Here is a 21,301-nt window from a genome sequence, read left to right as displayed (position 1 = left end):
GCTGAGACCCAGAGACCGACTTCCCCTCAGCTATAATAGAGAGTAGGAGTACCAGAATTCAGACCCAGGTCTGTTTTTCAGTCCCATACTCTCAGAATAAAAATAAATGTATTCTCCTGGGGCGCCTGGGTGGCACAGTGGTTAAACGTCTGCCTTCGGCTCAGGGTGTGATCCTGGCGTTATGGGATCGAGCCCCACATCAGGCTCCTCCGCTAGGAGCCTGCTTCTTCCTCTCCCACTCCCCCTGCTTGTGTTCCCTCTCTCGCTGGCTGTCTCTATCTCTGTCGAATAAATAAATAAAATCTTTAAAAAAAATAAAAATTTAAAAAAAATGTATTCTCCTAGAAGAAGATACCACTGTCTTTGGAACAAGTCATTCATTTTATGTTTTCCTTTAACTCATCCAAATACAATACTAAAAACAGGGGAAACGGCTATTATGCAGATGATGGTAGTGGTGATAACTCACTAATTTAATCCAACCCAATTAATTGTCTCCTTTATGCCAGGCAGTATAAAGTTGCTCATAAGAAAATGATACAATCATCTCTTTCTTTAGAGCGAGAGAAAAGTTTTAAGGTTATTTACCATTTGCCAGACTGGCTGCCCTTCTTTTATTCTCAATGGATTTATATGTCCTTCAGAATTAAAAAAGCATCTCCATTGTCAATTACCAGTGCCTCACCCAAACTCCAAAAGGGCTAAATGAACCTGGGCCCATCCACATAATGACTGTGCCCTCCAAACAGTTTTGTTGTGTTGTGCTGTAGTTGTTGTTGTTGTTGTTGTTGTGGAATGTTTTCAGAGCTTAAGGGGGAGTAGAAGTAACATTAACATGTTCTAAAAGTAAAACCTGCCATATCCCTTTGACATAACATAAAGTACAAGCACATAATCCTGGACCTAGGCTCTGAGAAGTCTGAGAGGCAAGACTGTCCCATGAAGCTGGCAGTTGCACCTTACTTTACAGAGTTAAGGGGCCTGGCAAAAGGAAGAGCGTAAAGTTCTTTGCATTTCTCCAAGTACTAAACAGATGTTAATTGCATTATTCATAATTCAAAAGTATATATATTTTTTAAAGATTTTTTATTTATTTATTTGACATAGAGACAGCCAGCGAGAGAGGGAACACAGCAGGGGGAGTGGGAGAGGAAGAAGCAGGCTCATAGCGGAGGAGCCCGATGTGGGGCTCGATCCCAGAACACCGGGATCACGCCCTGAGCCGAAGGCAGACGCTTAATGACTGAGCCACCCAGGCGCCCCTCAAAAGTATATATTTTACTGCACAGATGCTATTCGGAAAATATTCCTGCTTACAATACAAATCAGTTACAATTTTAGTTCCTCTGAGTAAGCTTCTAAAGATACTATGTCAAACATGTGGTAAATCAGCCCTGGGATCCATTTAATGAAGCAGGTAGCTCATTCCTGAGAAAGTCTAATTAAAAAAAAAAAAAAATCCCTGAGTCTGTCAGGCTATTTTGATTCCAAGTACTTTACTTCAAAATGAAATGAAAGGGTATACAGTACTTTCATCTGAAGGAAGATAAAAGTAAATGTATATACAATGATACCACCCTATGTGTTTGCTTAAATATGACTAAAGAGGCTTTTGCTTCAAAATTATTAGTTTAGGGTACCTGGGTGGCTCAGTCAGTTAAGTGTCTGCCTTTGGCTCACTTCGGTCCTGGGATCAAGTCCTACATGGGGCTCCCTGCCCAGTGGGGAGTCTGCTTGTCCCTCTCTGTCTGCCCCTCCCCTGGCTCATTCTTTCTCTCTCTCTCTAATAAATGAATAAAATATTTTTTTTAAAAAAAGCAAATATAAAATTATTAGTTTAGAGGCACCTGGTTGGCTCAATCAGTGGAGCATGCAACTCTTGATCTTAGGGTCATGAGTTCAAGCTCCACATTGGGCATAGAGCTTACTTAAAACAAACAAACAAACAAACAAAAATTCAAAACAGAATTATTAGTTTAACAGAAGTCAAACAGGAAATTGGTTAGTAAAGGGGTGGATGTTTGCAACATATAATATACGAATACTTAATATATAGAGTTCTTATGGAGTTATATGAACTGAGTAGATATATAACAAAGTCCAAAAGATGCAAATGACCAATAAAAAACACGGAAAAGATACTTAAACTGTCTAATCATCAAAGATATGCCCAAGACAGAATCTGTCAGTTTGGAAATGATTTTAAAGATTGATAAAGTGTTAGTAAGGCTGTGGGGAAATGGACTCATGTAATGTTGCTGCATATTATTGATAAAATCTTTCTAGATGACAACTTGACAATGAATTTCAAAAGGTAAAATGATTAGGAACAAGTCAAGAATGTCCCCCCATCACCACTGCTTTTCAACATCATTGTGGAAGTCCTAGTTGGTTCAATAAAACAAGAGAAGGAGATAAAAGATACACAGATTGGGAAAGAAGAAATAAAACTGTCTTTGTTCACAGATGACATAATTATCTATGTAGAAAATCTAAAGGAATTAACAACAACAACAACAACAACAACAACAACAACAAAAACTCCTGGAAGCAATTATAACAAGGTTGTAACATACTAGATTAATATACAAAGTCAATCACCTTCCTATATACTAGCAATAGACAAGTGGAATTTGAAACTTAAAATACAAGACCATTTACATTAGCACCTAAAAAAATGAAATACTTAAGTATAAATTAAATAAAATATGTACAAGATTTATACAAGGAAAACTATAAAACTCAAATCAGGGGGCGCCTGGGTGGCACAGAGGTTAAGCGTCTGCCTTCGGCTCAGGGCGTGATCCCGGCGTTATGGGATTGAGCCCCACATCAGGCTCCTCCGCTAGGAGCCTGCTTCTTCCTCTCCCACTCCCCCGCTTGTGTTCCCTCTCTCGCTGGCTGTCTCTATCTCTGTCGAATAAATAAATAAAATCTTTAAAAAAAAAAAACTCAAATCAAATCAAAGAACTAAATGGAGAAATATCCTATGTTCACGGATAGGAAGACTCAATATTGTTAAGATGTTAATTTTTCCCAACTCGATCTATAGATTCAATGCAATCCCAACCAACCAAAATCCCAGCAAGTTATTTTGTGGTTATCAATGGATTCTAAAGTTTATATGGAGAGGCAAAACACCCAGAATAGCAACACAATATGAAAGGACAAGAATAAAGCCGGAGGACTGACAGTTTCCAACTTCAAGACTTACTATAAGGCTACAGAAATCAGGACAGTTTGGTATTCACAAAAGAACAGGTAATTAGATCAATGGGACAGAATAGAGAGCCCAGAAATCCACATAAATAAAGCCTGATCTTTGACAAAAGAGCAAAAGCAATAAAGTGGAGCAAAGATAGTCTTTTCAAGAAATAGTACAACTAGGCATTCATATGCAAAAAAATGCATCTAAACACAGACCTTACACCTTTACAAAAATTAAACCAAAATGGATCACAGACCTAAATGTAAAACAAAACTATAAAACTCCTAGAAGATGACATAGAAAAAAACCTAGATGACCTAGGGTTTGGCAATGACTTCTTAGATACAGCACAATCCACAGAAGAAAGAATTAATAATCTGGATTTCATTAAAGTTAAATATGTCTGCTCTGCAAAAGATGATATCAAGAGAATAAAAAGAGAAGCCACCGTCTGGAAGAAAATATTTACAAAAGACATATTTGATAAAGGACTGTTATCCGAAATATACAAAGAACTCTTAAAACTCAACAATATGAAATAAACAACCTGTTTAAAAAATGGGCCAAAGACCTTAAGAGATCTCACCAAAGAAGATATACAAGTGGCAAATAAGCATATGAAAAGATGCTCCACATCATATGTCATTGGGAAAATGCAAATTAAAACAACAATGAGATCTTAGGACACACCTACTAAAATGGCCAACATCCAGAACACCAAATGCTGGTGATAGTGTGGAGCAACAGGAACTCTCATTCATTTCTAGTGGGAATGCAAAATGATACAGCCACTTTCAAAGACAGTTTGACAGTTTCTTTCAAAATTTAACATATTCTTTTCATACATTTCAGCAATCACACGCCTTGTAATTTACCCAAAGGAGTTGACACTTATGTCCACACAAAAACCTGCACACAGATGTTTATAGCTGCTTCATTCATAACTGGCAAAATTTGAAAGCAACCAAGATGTCCTTCAGTAGGTGAATGGATAAACTATGTAATATCCACACAATGAAATATTATCCAGTGTTAAAAAGAAATGAGCTTTTATGTTCATCTTTTAGTTATTTTCTCTGCATACAGTAAATGTGGTAGGTAAGGACTACACACATATGTGGTATACTTGATATGATGGGGATTGTCCCAGTTGATTCTTTAAATACTAGATAACATTTAACTTATTCCCGGGTACAAGTCAAAGTTTGGAGGCCTTGAAACACAGTGACCTAATAATGATAAGGATCTAAAGATCACAGCAAAAGTTCAAACACAACCAAGGCATACGCATGAATTTTCAGCAATAATGGTTTCATTTGAAGCCACTTGGAAACAGTGAACCATATTCCTCCAATCTGTTGCTCCTTAATTTGTCTTGTTTGCCTTAGTTTATGCTAAAGGTAAACATGTATTTAGCCTAGTAAAGGAAATGGAAAAAAAGAAAAACCAGAGGTGACCTAAACAACCTCTGCAAAGCAAGGCTTCTAATCTGCAAATAGCTCAGTCACGGCATCGAAGTGAATCCAAATTACTCACAAATCCTACTCCTAAAAAAGAATATAACGAGCGATACAAACACAATGCTACATAATTGAAAGAAACTTGGGTTTTTTTGATAAAATGATGTGAATGGTTTTATATTTACATATTAACAATATTAACTCAAAATTTCAAACATTTTTAAACACAGGCCACCCAGTGCTAACGCTCAGCCCTCCTGGTTTTTGTACCAGTGAGCACATGGCTTTAGTCCATGTCCAACACTTAATTAAGAGATTCTTTTCCAAGACTGTATTCTGGATTTACCATCTTCTTCGAGGCCATGCTGCTGCAGTTCATTAGCAGTCCACATCTGGCTGGAATGTTTTAAACTACTATTTTCCTTAACCATTATATGGATGAGGTTTTCTTTATTCTATACAAACTGAAGCAACGTCCTTCTATGGACTTCAGTCTGGCTCAGAGAACTGCTATAATACACTTCAGGGTTCACCCTGCCCCAGGCCCCTCCCAGTATTTTGTGTCAAGACACAGCCTTCCCTTGGTTTTTTAGACCTTACCACTTATTTGAAAACTTCCCAATTTGATGACACCAAGTAGCCATTCTAATAACCTGTTCTCTATTTACACATAAAATACTTCATACCTTGTATGAGCTAGATGCCCAACTAATAAGTCTTCTGTTAGTACCCCACTATGTGCATTTAAGTTCCAAAACGGCACTGGCAATTCCTTTTCTTTTCTTTTTTTGTCTTTTAGATTATTTTCTCCTTGGTCAGTATAGGGTACAGTATACTACTTCCAACTGCAAGAAACTCAAAGCAATGTGAATCATTCTTGACACCTCAGCTCACAGCCCTCCAAAGGCTTTCTATTATACTTGGAATGAAATCCAAAGAAGACTCCATACAATGTGGTAATGTGGCCTCTGATCCCCACTCTTCAGCTCACCTCCTGCCACCCTGCCCTCTCCCCACTCACCACACCTCCCACACTGGCCCCTGCTATTCCTGGGACAGGACCAACATGCTTTAGCCTTACGGCTTTTGGATATGCTGTTCCTTCTGCTTCCCTTTTGTGCCCACTCCTTAGTGTCTGTTAAAATGTTTCCTCCTTAAAGAGGACTTCTGACTCATCTAAAATAGCAACTTCCCTTCACTACAGCCTATTTTTCTTCATAGTCCTGGCTGATATTCTCTATTTATTTAGATAGCTGCTCATTATCTCCCACTATCACCACATACACCAGCATGTAAGTCCCATGAAAGCTGGGGCTGCACTCATTTTATTCACGGATGTATCCCTGGTTTCTAGAACAATGCCTGGCACCTGGTAGGTGGTCAATAAATGTCACTGAATGCTACTTCCGAGACTTAGGATAGGAAGTTTATACTGTGGCTGAAAAGCCTATCTTCTCTGGGAAGCACTCCCTCATAAATCCAGTATTATTCCTGTTCTTCCAGGCTTCCCAATAACAAACAGGATTTTTGATGTCTAACCATGAGCTTCTCCAGTTTCCTCAGTGGACAGCAAACCCTCAAGGGAAAGTTTTATGCCTAATCCATACTCCAGGTTACTCAGACATCACATAAATTGTATTTTTGACAAATGCACACAGAATGCCCTCTGACCCTACAGCAGCTCCCTGCTGATCATTTCAGCCCTCATCAACCACGGCCATAGGGGGTTTCTCCTCCTTAGACTTTAACATGAGGATATAGTTCAGCCCTATAGTCTTCTATTATACCCCTCACTCCTCCAAAGTGGGTCTTCTGAACATCACTTACTCAGTCCACCATCTCCTGAATTCAGAGTCAATACCCTACCCCACCACACCCCAGCAGAGCGAAGAATTTGTGGGTAGAAGTCCACCTAACACACCTTACTATCCAAGGCTAGCCTCCAGAGTTGCGACCTGTTTCCCAAGCCAGCCCCCTATCTCTAATCTAAGATCCTTAAAAGGAACTTGGTCCTTCATTCTTGGCCTCCAAGGACAATTCAAGAACAGACAGAAACTGAACACAAGTCTACAGCAACTTGAATCCTGACCTAAAAAGTATAGACATACCTTACAGAATGTCTCACTACCTCACATTTTCCTGTTAGAACACTTGGTTTTTGACACTCAAACTTCATAAACTATATATATCTCTCAATACAACACTTTTTGAAAAGTGTTTATTTAAAATGCATATATTTACACCCTGAAGCTTAAAAACAACATTGTTAACAAAATAGTGTATAGAATACTGGGTTACCAGGTGTCCTCAGAGAAGACATACAGTGTACTACTATGTACAGTAACTGCTTCTTAACAACCAAATTAATTGTTTCATGTTCTAGAATATTGTTTTAAGTATTTTTTCACTGTATTTCTGTGTTACTTACAGAAAGGAATTTTTACTGTGTTTTTGTAACATTGTAGGAAATTAGGTAGCGGCTCTGAGTTGAGGAGTAATGCATTATAATTTCTCCTACTCAAAATAATAAGAATTAGGCCTATGATTTTTTACAGAACAACTGATTTTTGGAATGGACTCATGTTAAGTGGACGTTGCCTGTATTTTCTTGGACCCTTTCACCCAAAACCCATCAGCAAGCCTCTCCCTAGGCGGTTCTGATTTGGTCTGGCCCCAACAGCTCATCTGTTCTCAATCTCAAACTGTGACGCCTTGAATCCCTTCCTGCATCTTCATATCCACCCTCCAGTGCCCCCCTCCTTACCTTTTCATTCCATTCACCCCTTCTTGCCATCTTTTTCTTTATTTTCAGTTAATTTTTACTTTTGCAGAAGGGATATATGCACATAATCTAAAAGATCAAAGCTACAAGGCTTAAAACAACAAAACCAGTCCATAACTCTCCCCACTTTCACCCCCACCCCCAATGCAGCGTGCCCTGAGTCAAACATTTCCCACTCTTAGCTCTTGTTTTAAATTACCAAATAAGCTGAGTAAAATGCTGTCTCCTCATTATTCCATTTTAAACTTTATCTACAGCCTTCACATTAGGGTCAGTAAGGATTTTAGCTCTCTTAGACTCTCCTTTCCCTACCTCCCAATCTAAATTTATGCCAAAATTTTGGTTAAATCCGTATTCAGTGTATTGAGACTAGAGTTATGAGCCAAGTCATGAAAAATTGCTGATTTCCTTTCTGGAACTATTTTTTTTTATATATTTTTCCTATATTTAATAATTGCCTTATTTCCTCATTTGCTTAGTCGTATTTGCATGTCTAGCTAAGCCTTCCTATCCCCTACAATAACGCTGTAAAATCACTCTCAGCCCATTTTCCATATGGTCAAACATGTCAGATTTATCACTTTTTTTTCCCCTGATAATATTTATCAGTTCATTTTTTCCCTCCGTCTTCTGGTTCTAAACTGTACTGTTCCCTAAAGCTTCCGGGTGTCATGGGCGGTATGTTGGATTTTCCCTTAACCAATGTTCTATAAATACCCAACGCCTCTCTCCCGTATGGATTTCCCATTTCCTAGTCCCCATGTCATCTTTCTTGGTTTATTCCCTAGTTTTGGTGAATTACCTTCTATAGGCTTTAGGCTGCATGTCTGAGACTGTTTTATTCTATCTTTATACTTCATCAATTCATTTATTCTAAGCTAGAATTCATTTATATTTTGAAGATTATAACTCAAAAGATGATAATTCATTATATTACTCTATTGCCTTCTGTTTTCCAAAACTGTTTTGGATAAACTAACTTTCATTCCCTTCTTTTCTCTTCTCTCCTCTTCTCTCAATCAGCTGTTAGTGTGTTTTCTATTAACACTCAAGTTTCAAAATTCCCAGATGATGTACTTTGTTTTTTCTCTTTTCTTTTTTAAAAATTAAAAAAAAAATTGTGGAGATATAATTTGTTTATTTTCATTTATTATACTGAACACCCAATCAGCACCTTTCAATTTGAGAATTCATTTTTCACTTTACAGAAATATTATTTTTTTTAAATATAGTCTTCTATATTTTTCTCCTGACTAGTTGGATACTGAATTTCTAGAATTGATCTACAAATTTTCCTATCGTTCTCTCTCTTATTGCCCCTCTCTTTTTTTCCCTATCAGAGAGTTCTTCAAATCCTTTCACTGAAACTTTTGTTTTAGCTGTCATATTTTTAATATTCAAAAACTCTTTCTTATTTTTCCTTTTCAAAAAATGAAACTCTGTTCTTTTTTCAACATTTTCTTTGATCTCTCTGAGAATACCATGGCTTCTTTGAAGCATTCTTCTGCTCTCAGCATTGTCTCTGTTTTCTCTGAGTACCTTTTTAATCCTTGTTTCTTTGATTGTTTGTGTGCTTCATGTTGGAGGCTTTCTTCCAAAGTCTGATTATCTTTTGATACCCTATCATATTTAAGAGTGAGTCACTAGAAAGGTGATTTATAAGTGGGCCTCTAATTGGGTCATAGAGTAGCTGGAGAATTTTTGTGCAAGGAAGTCACCAAATGTCAGTATCTATAGGTCTCTTCTCCAGGATGGTTCCATTTCTTCTGAGAAGAATCTTTCAGTATTCCTAGTGGGATATGGAATGGTAAGGCTGCTGGTATGACAGAGCTGAGAACAGGAAGGGAGTTGGAAATTTCACTGTTCAGATGTAGAATGTCCTTTAATCCCCCCGTTTTCAATTCTGTTCTCATCCGGCCTTTCTCAGTGCTCAGTGTGGCCAGACTATCTCTGATTGTTTCTCCAGAGATTCCTGCAAAAGTGGGAGGAAATGGTCTCCTTGCTGAGGGAGTTAAGAGTAGGCTCTGAAGGTCTATCTTCTCCTCATAAAAGCTTTCAAATAGATTCCCACCCACCATGTCACCCTACTTTCTATGGTACTGGGTGCCTCGAATTCCTAAGCCTTTCCAAACAGCTGTAAGTCAACTTGCCTTCCATCTGCACTTCCTTCCACAGGCACTTGGCTCTGACCTTTCTTCATTCTGCTAAGTCATGCACCATCCTTCCACCTACTTTCCATCTTTGTATCTTGTGGTTTAGGGTTATTTACGTCTCCTTGATTTATCAAAGATGAAAACTGTGCCTCTGTTTTCCTGCTTCCCCTATTGTTTGGGGATGATTTTTTTTGAGAAAAGAAAAATAAATGAGGGCTGGAGAAAGAAAGAGTAGATATGCTCTTTGTTCTGGCATCTTGAAACCAGAAGTCTCTAGCCTTTTCTATTTCACAGGTCTTTTTATTACACCATATTCCCTTCTGCCAGTTTCCTTCTCATTCATAATTTCGGTCTTCCAGAATTTCTGGGTGACTAGCCATCTTGTTTTAGTGGCTTCAGACATACAACATTTCATTTATTAACGAGTTAACAAATTCCGTATCTACTTGTATCTCATTTGCAGCAATTATTATCTGCAATTTAACAGGACTACTGGATGTACAGATTAATTGGAAGGGGATTATTCATCAACTGGAAGAGATTAGTCGCCAGTCTCTCTTGTGGGACTTATCTTTCTTATCAGATAGGCTGGTTATTCTCCATTTGCCTTTCCGTCCCTCCATTGTCACACTTTTCTATACCCCAGAAGACTGATCTCTATGGACAACTCCCCTCGCCCATTCCCACTCACTGCCATTCCTACCCACTTCACTCTACCCCTGCCTCATTGCATCTCTGGCAACGTTACTCTACAGCCATAGCTCCTAAGTATAATAGCTTCTGGTTTCACAAGGGAACTCTTCCTAGTTGGTTCCCTTGACCCTGCTCACATCTCTATAAATAGTCTCTTTATTAAACTGTCTTCAGTTATACCCTCTGTGCCATTTGTTTCTTATTGGACGCTGACTGATACATCAGTTTAAAAAAAAATTTGAACTAGCTCATCTCTAAAGTCCATTGAGCTCTTACGTACTATGTCAACAACTGGCACTTAACTATAAAGACTCTGAGGAAATCAGGCTTCCTTTCAATTAAGATTCTATGTCACTACAGCAAAGAAACTCTCCTAAATAATGATGCTAAGCCCCTATGAAACATAAGCATTGTCAGTGCAACTTAGACTAGCAGGGAAATCTAGGATATACATATTGTTCCCTTTAGGCAATGGAGTCAGTTCTGATAAAAGTATATTTGCTATTTTTTATTCAATTTTTTAATTGAGGTAAAACTAACATACTTAAATGTTTCAGGTATGCAACGTAATGATTTGATATCTATATATATTGTGAAATGATCATCACAATAAGTCTAGTTAACATCCATCACCATACATAGTTATAGAATTTTATTTTCTTGTGATGAGAACCTTTAAGATTTACTCTCTTAGCAACTTTCAAATATGCAATGCAGTACTGTTAACTATAGTTACCATTCTATACATTACATCCCATGATTTATTTATTTTATAACCGGAAGTTTGTACCTTTTGATTCCCTCTACCCACTTCGCCTATCCCCCAACCACCACCTCTGGCAACAACTAATTTGTTCTCTATATCTATTAGCTTGGGTTTTTAAAAAAATTTTAAGGGCTCCTGGGTGGCTTAGTCGGTTAAGCATCCAACTCTTGATTTCAGCTCAGGTCATGATCTCACGGTTGTGAGATCAAACCTCACATTGGGCTCCACACTGGGTGTGGAGTCTGCCTGAGATTCTCTCCCTCCCTATGCCCTTCCCCCCACCTCTCTTTCCCTGTCTAAAAGAGAAAGCAATAAAATAAAACATTAAAAAAAATTTTTAGATTGCACAAGTGAAATCATACATATCTGTCTTTCCTGTCTGACTTATTTCACTTAGAACAATGCTCTCAAGTTCCCTCCATGTTGCTGCAATTGGCAAGATTTCACTCTTTTTTATGGTTAACTAATACGTCATTGTACATATATACCACATTTTCTTTATCCATTCACCCATCAACAGACACTTAGGTTGTTTCTGTACCTCTATTGCAAATAACGCTTCAATGTATATAGGGGTGCATATATCTTTTCAAGTTAATGTTTTCAATTTCTTCAGATAAATACCCAAAAATGCAATTGCTGGAGCATATGGTAGCTCTATTTTTAATTTTGTTAGGAACATCCATACTGTTTTCCATAATGGCTGCACCAATTTACATTCCCACTAACAGTGCACAAGGATTCCCTTTTCTACACATCTTCACCAACAACTTATTTCTTTTTTTTTTTTTAAGATTTTATTTATTTATTTGACAGAGACAGCCAGCGAGAGAGGGAACACAAGCAGGGGGAGTGGGAGAGGAAGAAGCAGGCTCATAGCGGAGGAGCCTGATGTGGGGCTTGATCCCATAACGCCGGGACACGCCCTGAGCTGAAGGCAGACGCTTAACCGCTGTGCCACCCAGGTGCCCCTATTTCTTATCTTTTTGATACTAGCCATTCTGACAGGTGTGAGGTGATATCTCATTGTGGTTTAGATTTGCATTTCCCTGATGATAAGTGATGTGGAACATCTTTTCATGTGTCTGTTGCCTATATGTATGTCTTCTCTGGAAAAATGTCTATTCAGACACTGCCCATTTTTCATCATATTGTTTGTTTTTATGCTATTGAGTTTTATGAGTTCTTTATATATTTTGGATATTAACACCTTAGCAGATAAATAATTGTCAAATATTTTTTCCCGTTTGATAGATTGCCCTTTTCTTTTGTTGGTGATTTCCTTTGCTGTGCAAAAGCTTTTTATTTTGATGTAGTCCCACTTGTTTATTTTTGCTTTTGTACTTTTGCTTTTGTTGTCAAATTCAAAAAATCATTACCAGCACCAATGTCAAGGAGCTTAACACTTATGTTTTCTTCTAGGAGTTTTATGGTTTCAGGTCTTATTCTAAGTTTTTCATCCATTTTGAATTAATTTTTGTGTATGGTGTAAGACAGCAGTCCAGTTTCCATTCTTTCGCAGGTGGCTGTCCAGTTTTACCCTACATCAATTATTGAAGAGACTATCCTTTCCCCATTGTATATTCTTAACTCTTTTGTCATAAAATAACTGACCATATGTGCATGGGTTTATTTCTGGGCTCTTTACTCTGTCCCGTTGATCCATGTGTCTCTTTTTATGCTCATACATTTGCTATTTTTTACTTTGAAAACACAGAGACAGCCAAAATTAATTCCAAAGTTTCTTTTTCTTCATCACTTTTTCTTCTTTTCCCTTAGATATTTACACCATTAAAGGCCAAAAAAAAATGCAAAAAATTAAGTTTCACTAATCCTCTTATTAATAAATAAATGAATTCCTTGACCTCACCCCCACCACAGACATCAGATTATCTCTTTCACCAGGCACGACCAGATTTTTTGTATCCACTGAACTTTTCCACTTTCTCACCTCTCACAGACCCTTTAACTCATTCCTATTTTAAATTGTTCTTGCCAAGATTTCTTTAACTTCTCTGATGCTAAATCCAATGGATGCTTCTTAGTCCTTGTCTTACTTGACATCCCAGTAGCATTTGAAACCACTACTTTCGGGAGTGCCTGGGTGGCTCAGTCATTAAGCAGCTGCCTTTGGCTCAGGGCGTGATCCCGGTGTTGTGGGATCGAGCCCCACATCAGGCTCCTCCGCTATGAGCCTGCTTCTTCCTCTCCCACTCCCCCTGCTTGTGTTCCCTCTCTCGCTGGCTGTCTCTATCTCTGTCGAATAAATAAATAAAATCTTTAAAAAAAAAAATAAAACCACTGCTTTCATGAAATATTCTCTTCCTTGTCTTTGGTGTTGCCTCATCTTTTTTTCCTCTTATCTATCTGATTACTTCTCAGTCTCTTCAGTGGACATCTCTTCCTCAGCCCATCCCTCAAATGTTCATGCTTGTCAGATCCTCGTCTTAGAGAGTTCCTTATCTTCCTACCTACACTCTTCCACTGGTTGTTCTTCTCCACTCCTATGGCTTAAAAACCCAATTATATATTAATGACTCTCAAATGGACCATCTCAACTCCAGATCTTCCTCCTAACCTTCAAGGATATTGTTTGTGACTAAATACTAGATAACTCTATCAGCGTGCCCACAGAGTCCCCCTACTCAACATTTCAATTTCTATTCTATATTCCTTATTCCAACAAATCACACCAAGCCGGAGACCTGGGTAAAATCCTTGACTCTTCTCTGTCCCCCATCCCCATACCCAATCAATGATCAAGTCTTACTGATTCTGTCTGAGATGTACTTTAAGTCTATGATCCGGGTCTCTCCATTCTCACTGCCATTTCCCTAGACCAAATCATTTCCCTACTACTGACATTATCACTACCCTCATATCTAGATTTTATAATAGAGCCAGAGTGATCTTTCTAAAATATAGGTGTGATCATGTTACCCTCTTCCTAAAAGCCTGAAATGATTTTACACTGCTATCAAGATAAAGCCCAAATTCTTCAACATGGCTTACAAGCCCCAGCATCTGGTCTCCTGTCATCCAAATTACTACAGCCGAATTAAGCCCCTTTTAGTTCCTCTAACAATCTATGATCACTCTTATTCTAGATATTCCCACATAAGGTTCCCTCCACCTGATACATGCCTACTGATGTTACCAGTGTTTTCATGCTATCACTATTTCTCAACAAACATCTACTAATCCTTGTGTCTCAGCTTAGATGCCCCATGCTCTCTGAATCTGCATTTAGTGTGCTCCCATAGCACACTACTTATCCACTTATCACACTCTATTATAGTTGCCTGTTACTTGTCTCTGTTCCCCTTTCAGATCATAAGCAGTGTGAGGGTTAAAACGGGACCTATTATAGCTCCAATGCTTTGAATATTACCTGGTACAAAGTAGCCACTAAATAAATAATGGTTGAATGATGACCAAAGGAATAAACAAATAAACCATCAGATTAAACATAGTACCAGTGGAACCACATTTCACATATGGACTTTCTTTCCCTTGCTTTCTTACCTGTCAATCACAAAAAACAAGTTGCCCTTCCCACCAAATAAGCCATAGCTTACAAAGGGCTAACTAATATATATTTACACATGACAGTCGAAGAGAATTCTATCTGAGACTTTGTCTTCTCCTTTATTTCCTTCTTTCCTCTTACATATACAATTTTCAGACTGAAAGTTTAAATAGATGGAAGACAGACCAAGCATGTGGCTGACTTTCTCTTGATCTGCCTGATGCCCTCCCCACACCATCTATAAATGTGGTAGTACGTGAGCATGGGATAAAAAAGAACCTATGATAACATTTTGTTTGAACCAGAACTCCAAAGCATTAATTAAAGCTGAGCACACCTGCTCTGAACTGCAAAGTCAGAGATTTATGTGAACTTGTAAAGTTGAGGCTTTCTGACCTTTTGTAGGATTTACGTTTCCTTTAAATAAGCATTTCCTCTTTGTAATGCAATATTTTTTTTTTTAAAGTTTATTTCAGTGACTAACCTGCTGGTATAAACAGATATGCTGTTCAGTTCCTTTATTGCCTCGTCTTTACCCTTTTACCCAGTGCCTGTCAAATATTTAATTTAAGGTTTTGGTTGAAAATAAGCAGGTCCAACTATGAGGCCTACAATTTCTTGGTCTAAACTGAACTTGTTAGTGAGGTGATCCAAAAAGATATCCATGCACTCCACACTTAATGTTAGAGCATAAGAGCATTTTAATACAGTTATTCATAGATCTGCTCACTATTTGCAAAGTATCAGATACTTTATAGTAGTTAACCACAAGCAGCACTTATTAATTTGTCGGGCTACAGTGCATGCCCATGTGTAGAGTCCTTTCAGGTAAGACAAAGGTTTTACTCAAAGGAAGACATTATAATTTTGAAATTCAGATACTAATGGCTTTAGAAAGAGAGTTCCGTGAGGCTAACACATTGAAGCTGGTTACCTTGGATAGGTTCATTCCCAGCACTGTGAGTGTCACCAAGCCAGCACAACAGACCAAAGCACTGGAGCTGGAGAGTCCAGAACTTGGTGGGATGTTTCCATCCACCAAGCAATTCATTCCAGTCAGGTTGCTAAGACCAAAGTGTTCCTAAGAATAGAAGGAAAAACAGTGCTAGTAACTTCGGTGTTGGATTCGAGGGTAGCAAAACATTCTTTCATTCCCCAGAGAGCAAACATTTATCAATGGACTTATTACACTATTTGTAGAAACTACTTGTGCAATTCAATTGAGTTGAGTCTATACATGACATTTCATTTAATGGTTCTTGGCCACAGGGTTCAGTAATCTGAAGATTATTTTTTAGTTTGTTCAACAAAAAGCTATTGATCCATTTCCTAAAATTGTCTTGAATGATCTTTTTCTTGAACATTAACTGATTTGAACAAATGTTAAAAAAAAATTAAACAATTATGATTCAATTTCTCAAGTAGCAAGAAAAGAAATACACAATATTAGCGAGGCAGGTTAAATCTCCATGTAGCACAGCCCAACACAATATGACTGTAAAAGTCTAACACCAAGCAGTGGCTTGTTTCTATTGAGTATTTTTTTCAGAAGTTTCTCTGAAGAAAAAGTGTTCTCAACCACTTCGGTTACATTTTACATATGGAAAAACCTACGTACCAAAAGATTAAAAATTTTTTCCAACATTACATATAGGGAGCTGGAAGTAGGACCCAGGTCTCTGATTTCTGGTTGAGAACTTCTCTACTGCAGTCAGAAACACGGGCCAGCATACTGTCACTATGATTTAATGTAAGTCAGCTATATGAGGAAATCCAGATTTTTACTAGAGTTTATAGATACAGTTAAGCCATATGGTAGCTTTCAAGACAGCCAAATTAGAATTCAGCCACAAATGAGAACACAAACTCTAAACAAAATAGAGAAACTCTCATTTCTACAACTAGGAAAGTCCAAAGAAATAATGAGACTTCAATCTAAAGATGGAAATCTCTAGGATACTTAGATGAATATCTAGGATGACACTTTAGATGATATTATATCATAACCTTTGTGGTTTAGGATTAAAAATAAATTCAAGGCCACGTCCTCTTCAAGAAAAAAATACCATCATGTCTGCAAATTACTCAAACAGCTCAAGAGCAAAGTACAAAATAATATTATATTACATAATTATGCATTTCATCATATATATTATTCTAGGGAGAAATTTCAATAAACTAGTTAGAATAACCAAAGTAACAACAAAACTCTGCAAATTAAAGGCTGCTTTTTTTCCTTAATTTTTTTTGTCCTTTTTTCCTATGTTGGCAAAACTCACACACCACAAAAAAAGAGATTCTGTTGGATGTACTTCTCTTCTTGATTTCAAGTCATCTAAAAATTTCCTTTCCAGAAATACAAACAAATTATAAACTGAAACACTGCTGCTGCCAATGCCCTTTCATACAGAACATCACACAGCTTGTTTAAAAAAAAAAAAGAATCCTTGGAGAATGCTATATATTTAACCATAAACTAATCCACAGTGTATCTTGAATGTGAATCATACTCACAAACTTATCACGCAGTGTTTAAATTAAAATGTACAACAGATTCAAAAACGTAAATGGATTTTGCCAAATTCTGTAATAGCTCTATTCCAAAAGGATAACATGTTCAATTTAATATAAACAGATTATCCTCTGATATTTTCTAGTATTTGAATTTGAAGTTTTCTAAACAGGCTAACATTTAAATTACTTCTCTGCCCAAAAATTCGCTCTACAAACCTACTTTTGCACATTAAGTTGTCAAACCAAAAGGAACGCTTTAAGACCCCAAATTCTCAAAAACAACACAAAGCAACAAGCAGTATTTAGGTCATTTTACCCATATGTTATAAAAGGCATGTTGCTAGAAGGACGATCAAATTGCATTTGCCAGGCAAATTCTTCCAAATACTGTAATTCCCACTAATGTATATGATAAGCCAAATAACTTGAAGATTTACTAGCTGCCAATACCTCCTCCCATAAGTTATTACCATGTGTCTGGATAAAGAAGAAAGAAAAATAAAAAAAGAGAAAGAAAGAAGGGAAAGAGAAAGAAAGAAAAAGAAAGAAAGAAAGAAAGAAAGAAAGAAAGAAAGAAAGAAAGAAAGAAAGAAAGAAAGAAAGAAAGAAAGAAAGAAAGAAAGAAAGAAAGAAAGAAAGAAAGAAAGAAAGAAAAGGAAGGAAGGGAGGGTGAAGGAAAGGAGAGAAGAAATGAATGCAGGAACTCTAAGACCAGAATCACCATAATTCGAGTGCAGGACTACACATCAGAAATAAATGTGATGCTTTCCTGGAATGGATATGCCACTGAGTCAGTCCTAGGCTACTTGTGACAAAGCTTCAGATAGGACCACCAGACAGTAAGGAACACAAGCTCTCTAAAACCTGGGTTTTAACAAATCAAACTGATTAAGCAAATCAATTTTCTTTTTGTCCTTACACTTTTTTAATTTGGAGAAAAAGTAGAAATATTTCATTTTCTTGTTCTTGCCCATGACATTAGAGATATCCCTGATAATTACTCAATGTTTCTAAGGAAAATACTTATTCTAACAAACTTCACTACATCTTTTTAACCCTACCTGAAGTGGTAATAACAATACTAGTTGTTTATTTATTGAATGCCTACTATGTGTCAAGCACTGTGTAATCCTTGTAACAACTCTTTGTTGGATAGCAAGGAGATCATTACACAGATAACAAACCTGACACTTAAAGAGGTTGAACTGAATTAACACGGCTGAGTAGAGCTCACATTCAAACCTAGGGCTGTCTGACTAAATCCTATTACAGTACATACCTACATATCATTAGAACAAATGTATTACGAGACTGTATCCTTCAAAAGAAAATTTGAACAAAGACTTTAAAAAGAGAAGGACTTTTGTCAGATAAAACTGGTTTATGAACTGCCATTACTGCCCCCTGTGAACACCACACAGGAATGGTCTTATCTACCTCATCCTCTAAAATACGTAAATTAGCAAAATAGAACAGAAACATCAGTTAGCATTGCAAGGTGACAAAAAATACATAATAAATAAAATAAAACTTGATATATAATACACATCGTAAGTTCAACAGCTAGTAGTTGCCTTATAAACTGATTTACCTGAATTCCTTTAAATCCACATAGGAAATAGTTGTGCCATAGAGGCTTGGTTTTGTCAATCTGAATATTATTAGCATTAGTACTGAAGTCCCTGCAAAAACAAAAGACACCATTAATTTAAGTCTACAGGCTGCAAAAACCCACGGCTGCAACATCAATGGCTGACTGCTGCCATCTTGTGCCATGAGAGTGACACTGAAATTTCATTCTCCATTTATTTTCATCTATGTACTTTACAGTCTACCCCAAAACAACAAACATCCCCACATGCTAAAAAGTAAGGGAAGTTGTAGTGACCTTAACAATTAACCTACTTCCGACTGACCCTTTTTATTTCCGGAAACTGAGAGGAACCAATATATTTCAGCATGTTCTACACCACTTTTTATTTCATGATGGTCCTTGTTAAGCTGATGTAAACATAAATGCTTATCCTTGGGGTTTGCTGTTTGGCATACCTCTAACTATAACGGTACTCAAAGCCTTCTCTCCCCACACTCTTTGCCACCCTCCAATTTTACCATCTGCACAGTTTAAGGAGAAGATGGAAAAAACAAAACAAATAACGATGATTCTAATGGATCATAACTCGTTGAATAAGATTCCATGAATCTTATACTGATATAAATTAACAAACGAAAAACTACCTAAATGAAGGAGAAGGAAAACCTCTTTCTTAGAGTAAAATGTCAAATAATAGATGAAGTAAAAATGATGGAAATCAAAAAATCACTATGTGGCAAACTCCATCATAATTGTTTCAGGGAAGAATCATCAATGGATGCTAAAGTTAGGGAGTAAAAATTTGATAAGAAACAAAATATTTACATTGACCCCAAGTATTTCCCCATCAAATACTTATTGCAAAGGGAAAAAATAGTAACTTTATGGCAAAGTAATCTGGCAGACACCATCTTAACCAAATGATCAAAATTAACATCAATAAAGGTACATCATGTGTCTCCTTGATATCATGAACTGAGGACATATCAGTTGATGTGTGTGAATTCCTTGTATTATTTTTGTGAGTTCTTTGTTAAGTCAAAAATTATCTCAAAATGAAAAATTGATAAAAAGGTTTCTAAATCAGCCAAAGGACAAAATATGTGAAATGGAGGAGGAGGGGGTCAATTAAAAAGTGAGGAAATAAGCAACGTTCCCCATATTGACTGAATGCTCTTCACATGGTTTACTAAATACCTATTATATGCCAGTCACTGTAGAAGGTGCCCTCCATGAATTATCTTAACTCAATAACATGGATACATCATGTCCTAAGAAAAATATTTAAGCATGCAAGGCATTCATAGGATTATAAAGGTAAAAGGCAAAGGGCTTATCTTTTCATAAGCTAAGTTGCGACAACATGAACACAAATTATGATCACACATTACTGTCACATGATGGTGTATAATATGGAATGGGATATGAGACCAAGAGGGCATCATCTCTATAATCAGCATATTACAGTGAAGAGAGGAGGCCTTCCTGGCAGCTCAGAGAGGTTTAGTGACTCCCCAAGGACATACACAGTATGACTCTAGCTCACAAGCATTTTACTGTACCTACCGAAGTTAAAATATATTGCCCACAGTCAACAAGAGTTCACAGAATTTGTAAAGCAGAAAAAATATGTTAGCAAAACTGATCAGGTTCTTTTCCTAGCTAAGCAAAGATCTTGAAAGTCACCACAAAGAAAAGAAAACCAGAAAGCAGTCAGGGGCAGTGGTATATTGAAAAAAATAGAGGAGGAAATTTGTACAGATGTAGGAAGCTACGTGAGAAATACCCAGGAAAAAGCTGAAAAGCGCCAGTTCCTACAGAATTAGAAACATAGCTTAAATGTCATAGAAAAAACTTCCCTTTGATTAGTGATTTCATGTCTGTTCTTTCAAGCATCCCTGTCTTGCCTCTCTGCCCTACCATTTTCAAAGATTCAAAAAAACAAGCACACATTTTCCCACCAATTCCTACATTGTATCACCCATCTGCTTTCTCCGCTCTTGCATCCATGTTACAGAATCTAGGGGAAAGTCCTGAAAATGAGCAATTATGACTTACTACATTGATAATTTCCACCTATACATTTTATTCATTGATTCACCTGTTCTTCCAAAAAACATTTGCCCAGTGTCTACCCTGTGTGTGACGGGCACTGGGCTAGATCATTTACAAAAACAATATTATAAAAAAATAAATATTTAGAGAAAAGTTTGAGAAAAATGTACAAGACAGATACCCTTACAAATAACAAACTATTTCTAAGAAAAATTGAAGAAGACCTAAATAAATGGACAGATATACATGTTCATGGATTGGAGGAGTAAATACTATTAAGATGTCAGTTCTTCCCAAATTGATCTCTACATTCAGTACAACCCCAATAAAAATCCCAGTGTACTCTCACAGAAGTTGAATATCTGATTCCAAAATTAATAAGGAAATGCAAAAGATCTAGAATAGCCAAAATAAATTTGAAAAAGACAAACAATGTTAGAGGACTTACACAACGTGATTCCAGGATTTCTTATAAAGCTACAGTTTTCAATTAGCAAACCACATTCACCAATACATTAAAAGGATGTCCACAATAGCCAAACTATGA

General features: G+C 37.0%; 1 protein-coding gene across 3 annotated transcripts in view; it reads right to left on the bottom strand.

Moving 5' to 3' along the window:
* The window catches only part of GALK2 (galactokinase 2), a 104,938-nt gene that overhangs the window by 59,504 nt on the left and 24,133 nt on the right, over positions 1 to 21,301 (bottom strand). For all 3 annotated transcript variants that reach the window (XM_045812066.2, XM_045812065.2, XM_045812067.2), the window contains exons 4-5: positions 18,697 to 18,787; positions 15,526 to 15,672 (exon numbers count right to left, since the gene is read on the bottom strand). In XM_045812066.2, the coding sequence (XP_045668022.2) occupies positions 15,526 to 15,672; positions 18,697 to 18,787 (238 nt within the window). The remainder of the gene's footprint in view (positions 1 to 15,525; positions 15,673 to 18,696; positions 18,788 to 21,301) is intronic.

This window comes from Ursus americanus, chromosome 36 (assembly GCF_024610735.1).
Source record: "Ursus americanus isolate L20-20 chromosome 36, mUrsAme1.1.p, whole genome shotgun sequence".
Taxonomy (NCBI): domain Eukaryota; kingdom Metazoa; phylum Chordata; class Mammalia; order Carnivora; family Ursidae; genus Ursus; species Ursus americanus.
This window is presented reverse-complemented; position numbering and strand designations above follow the sequence as displayed.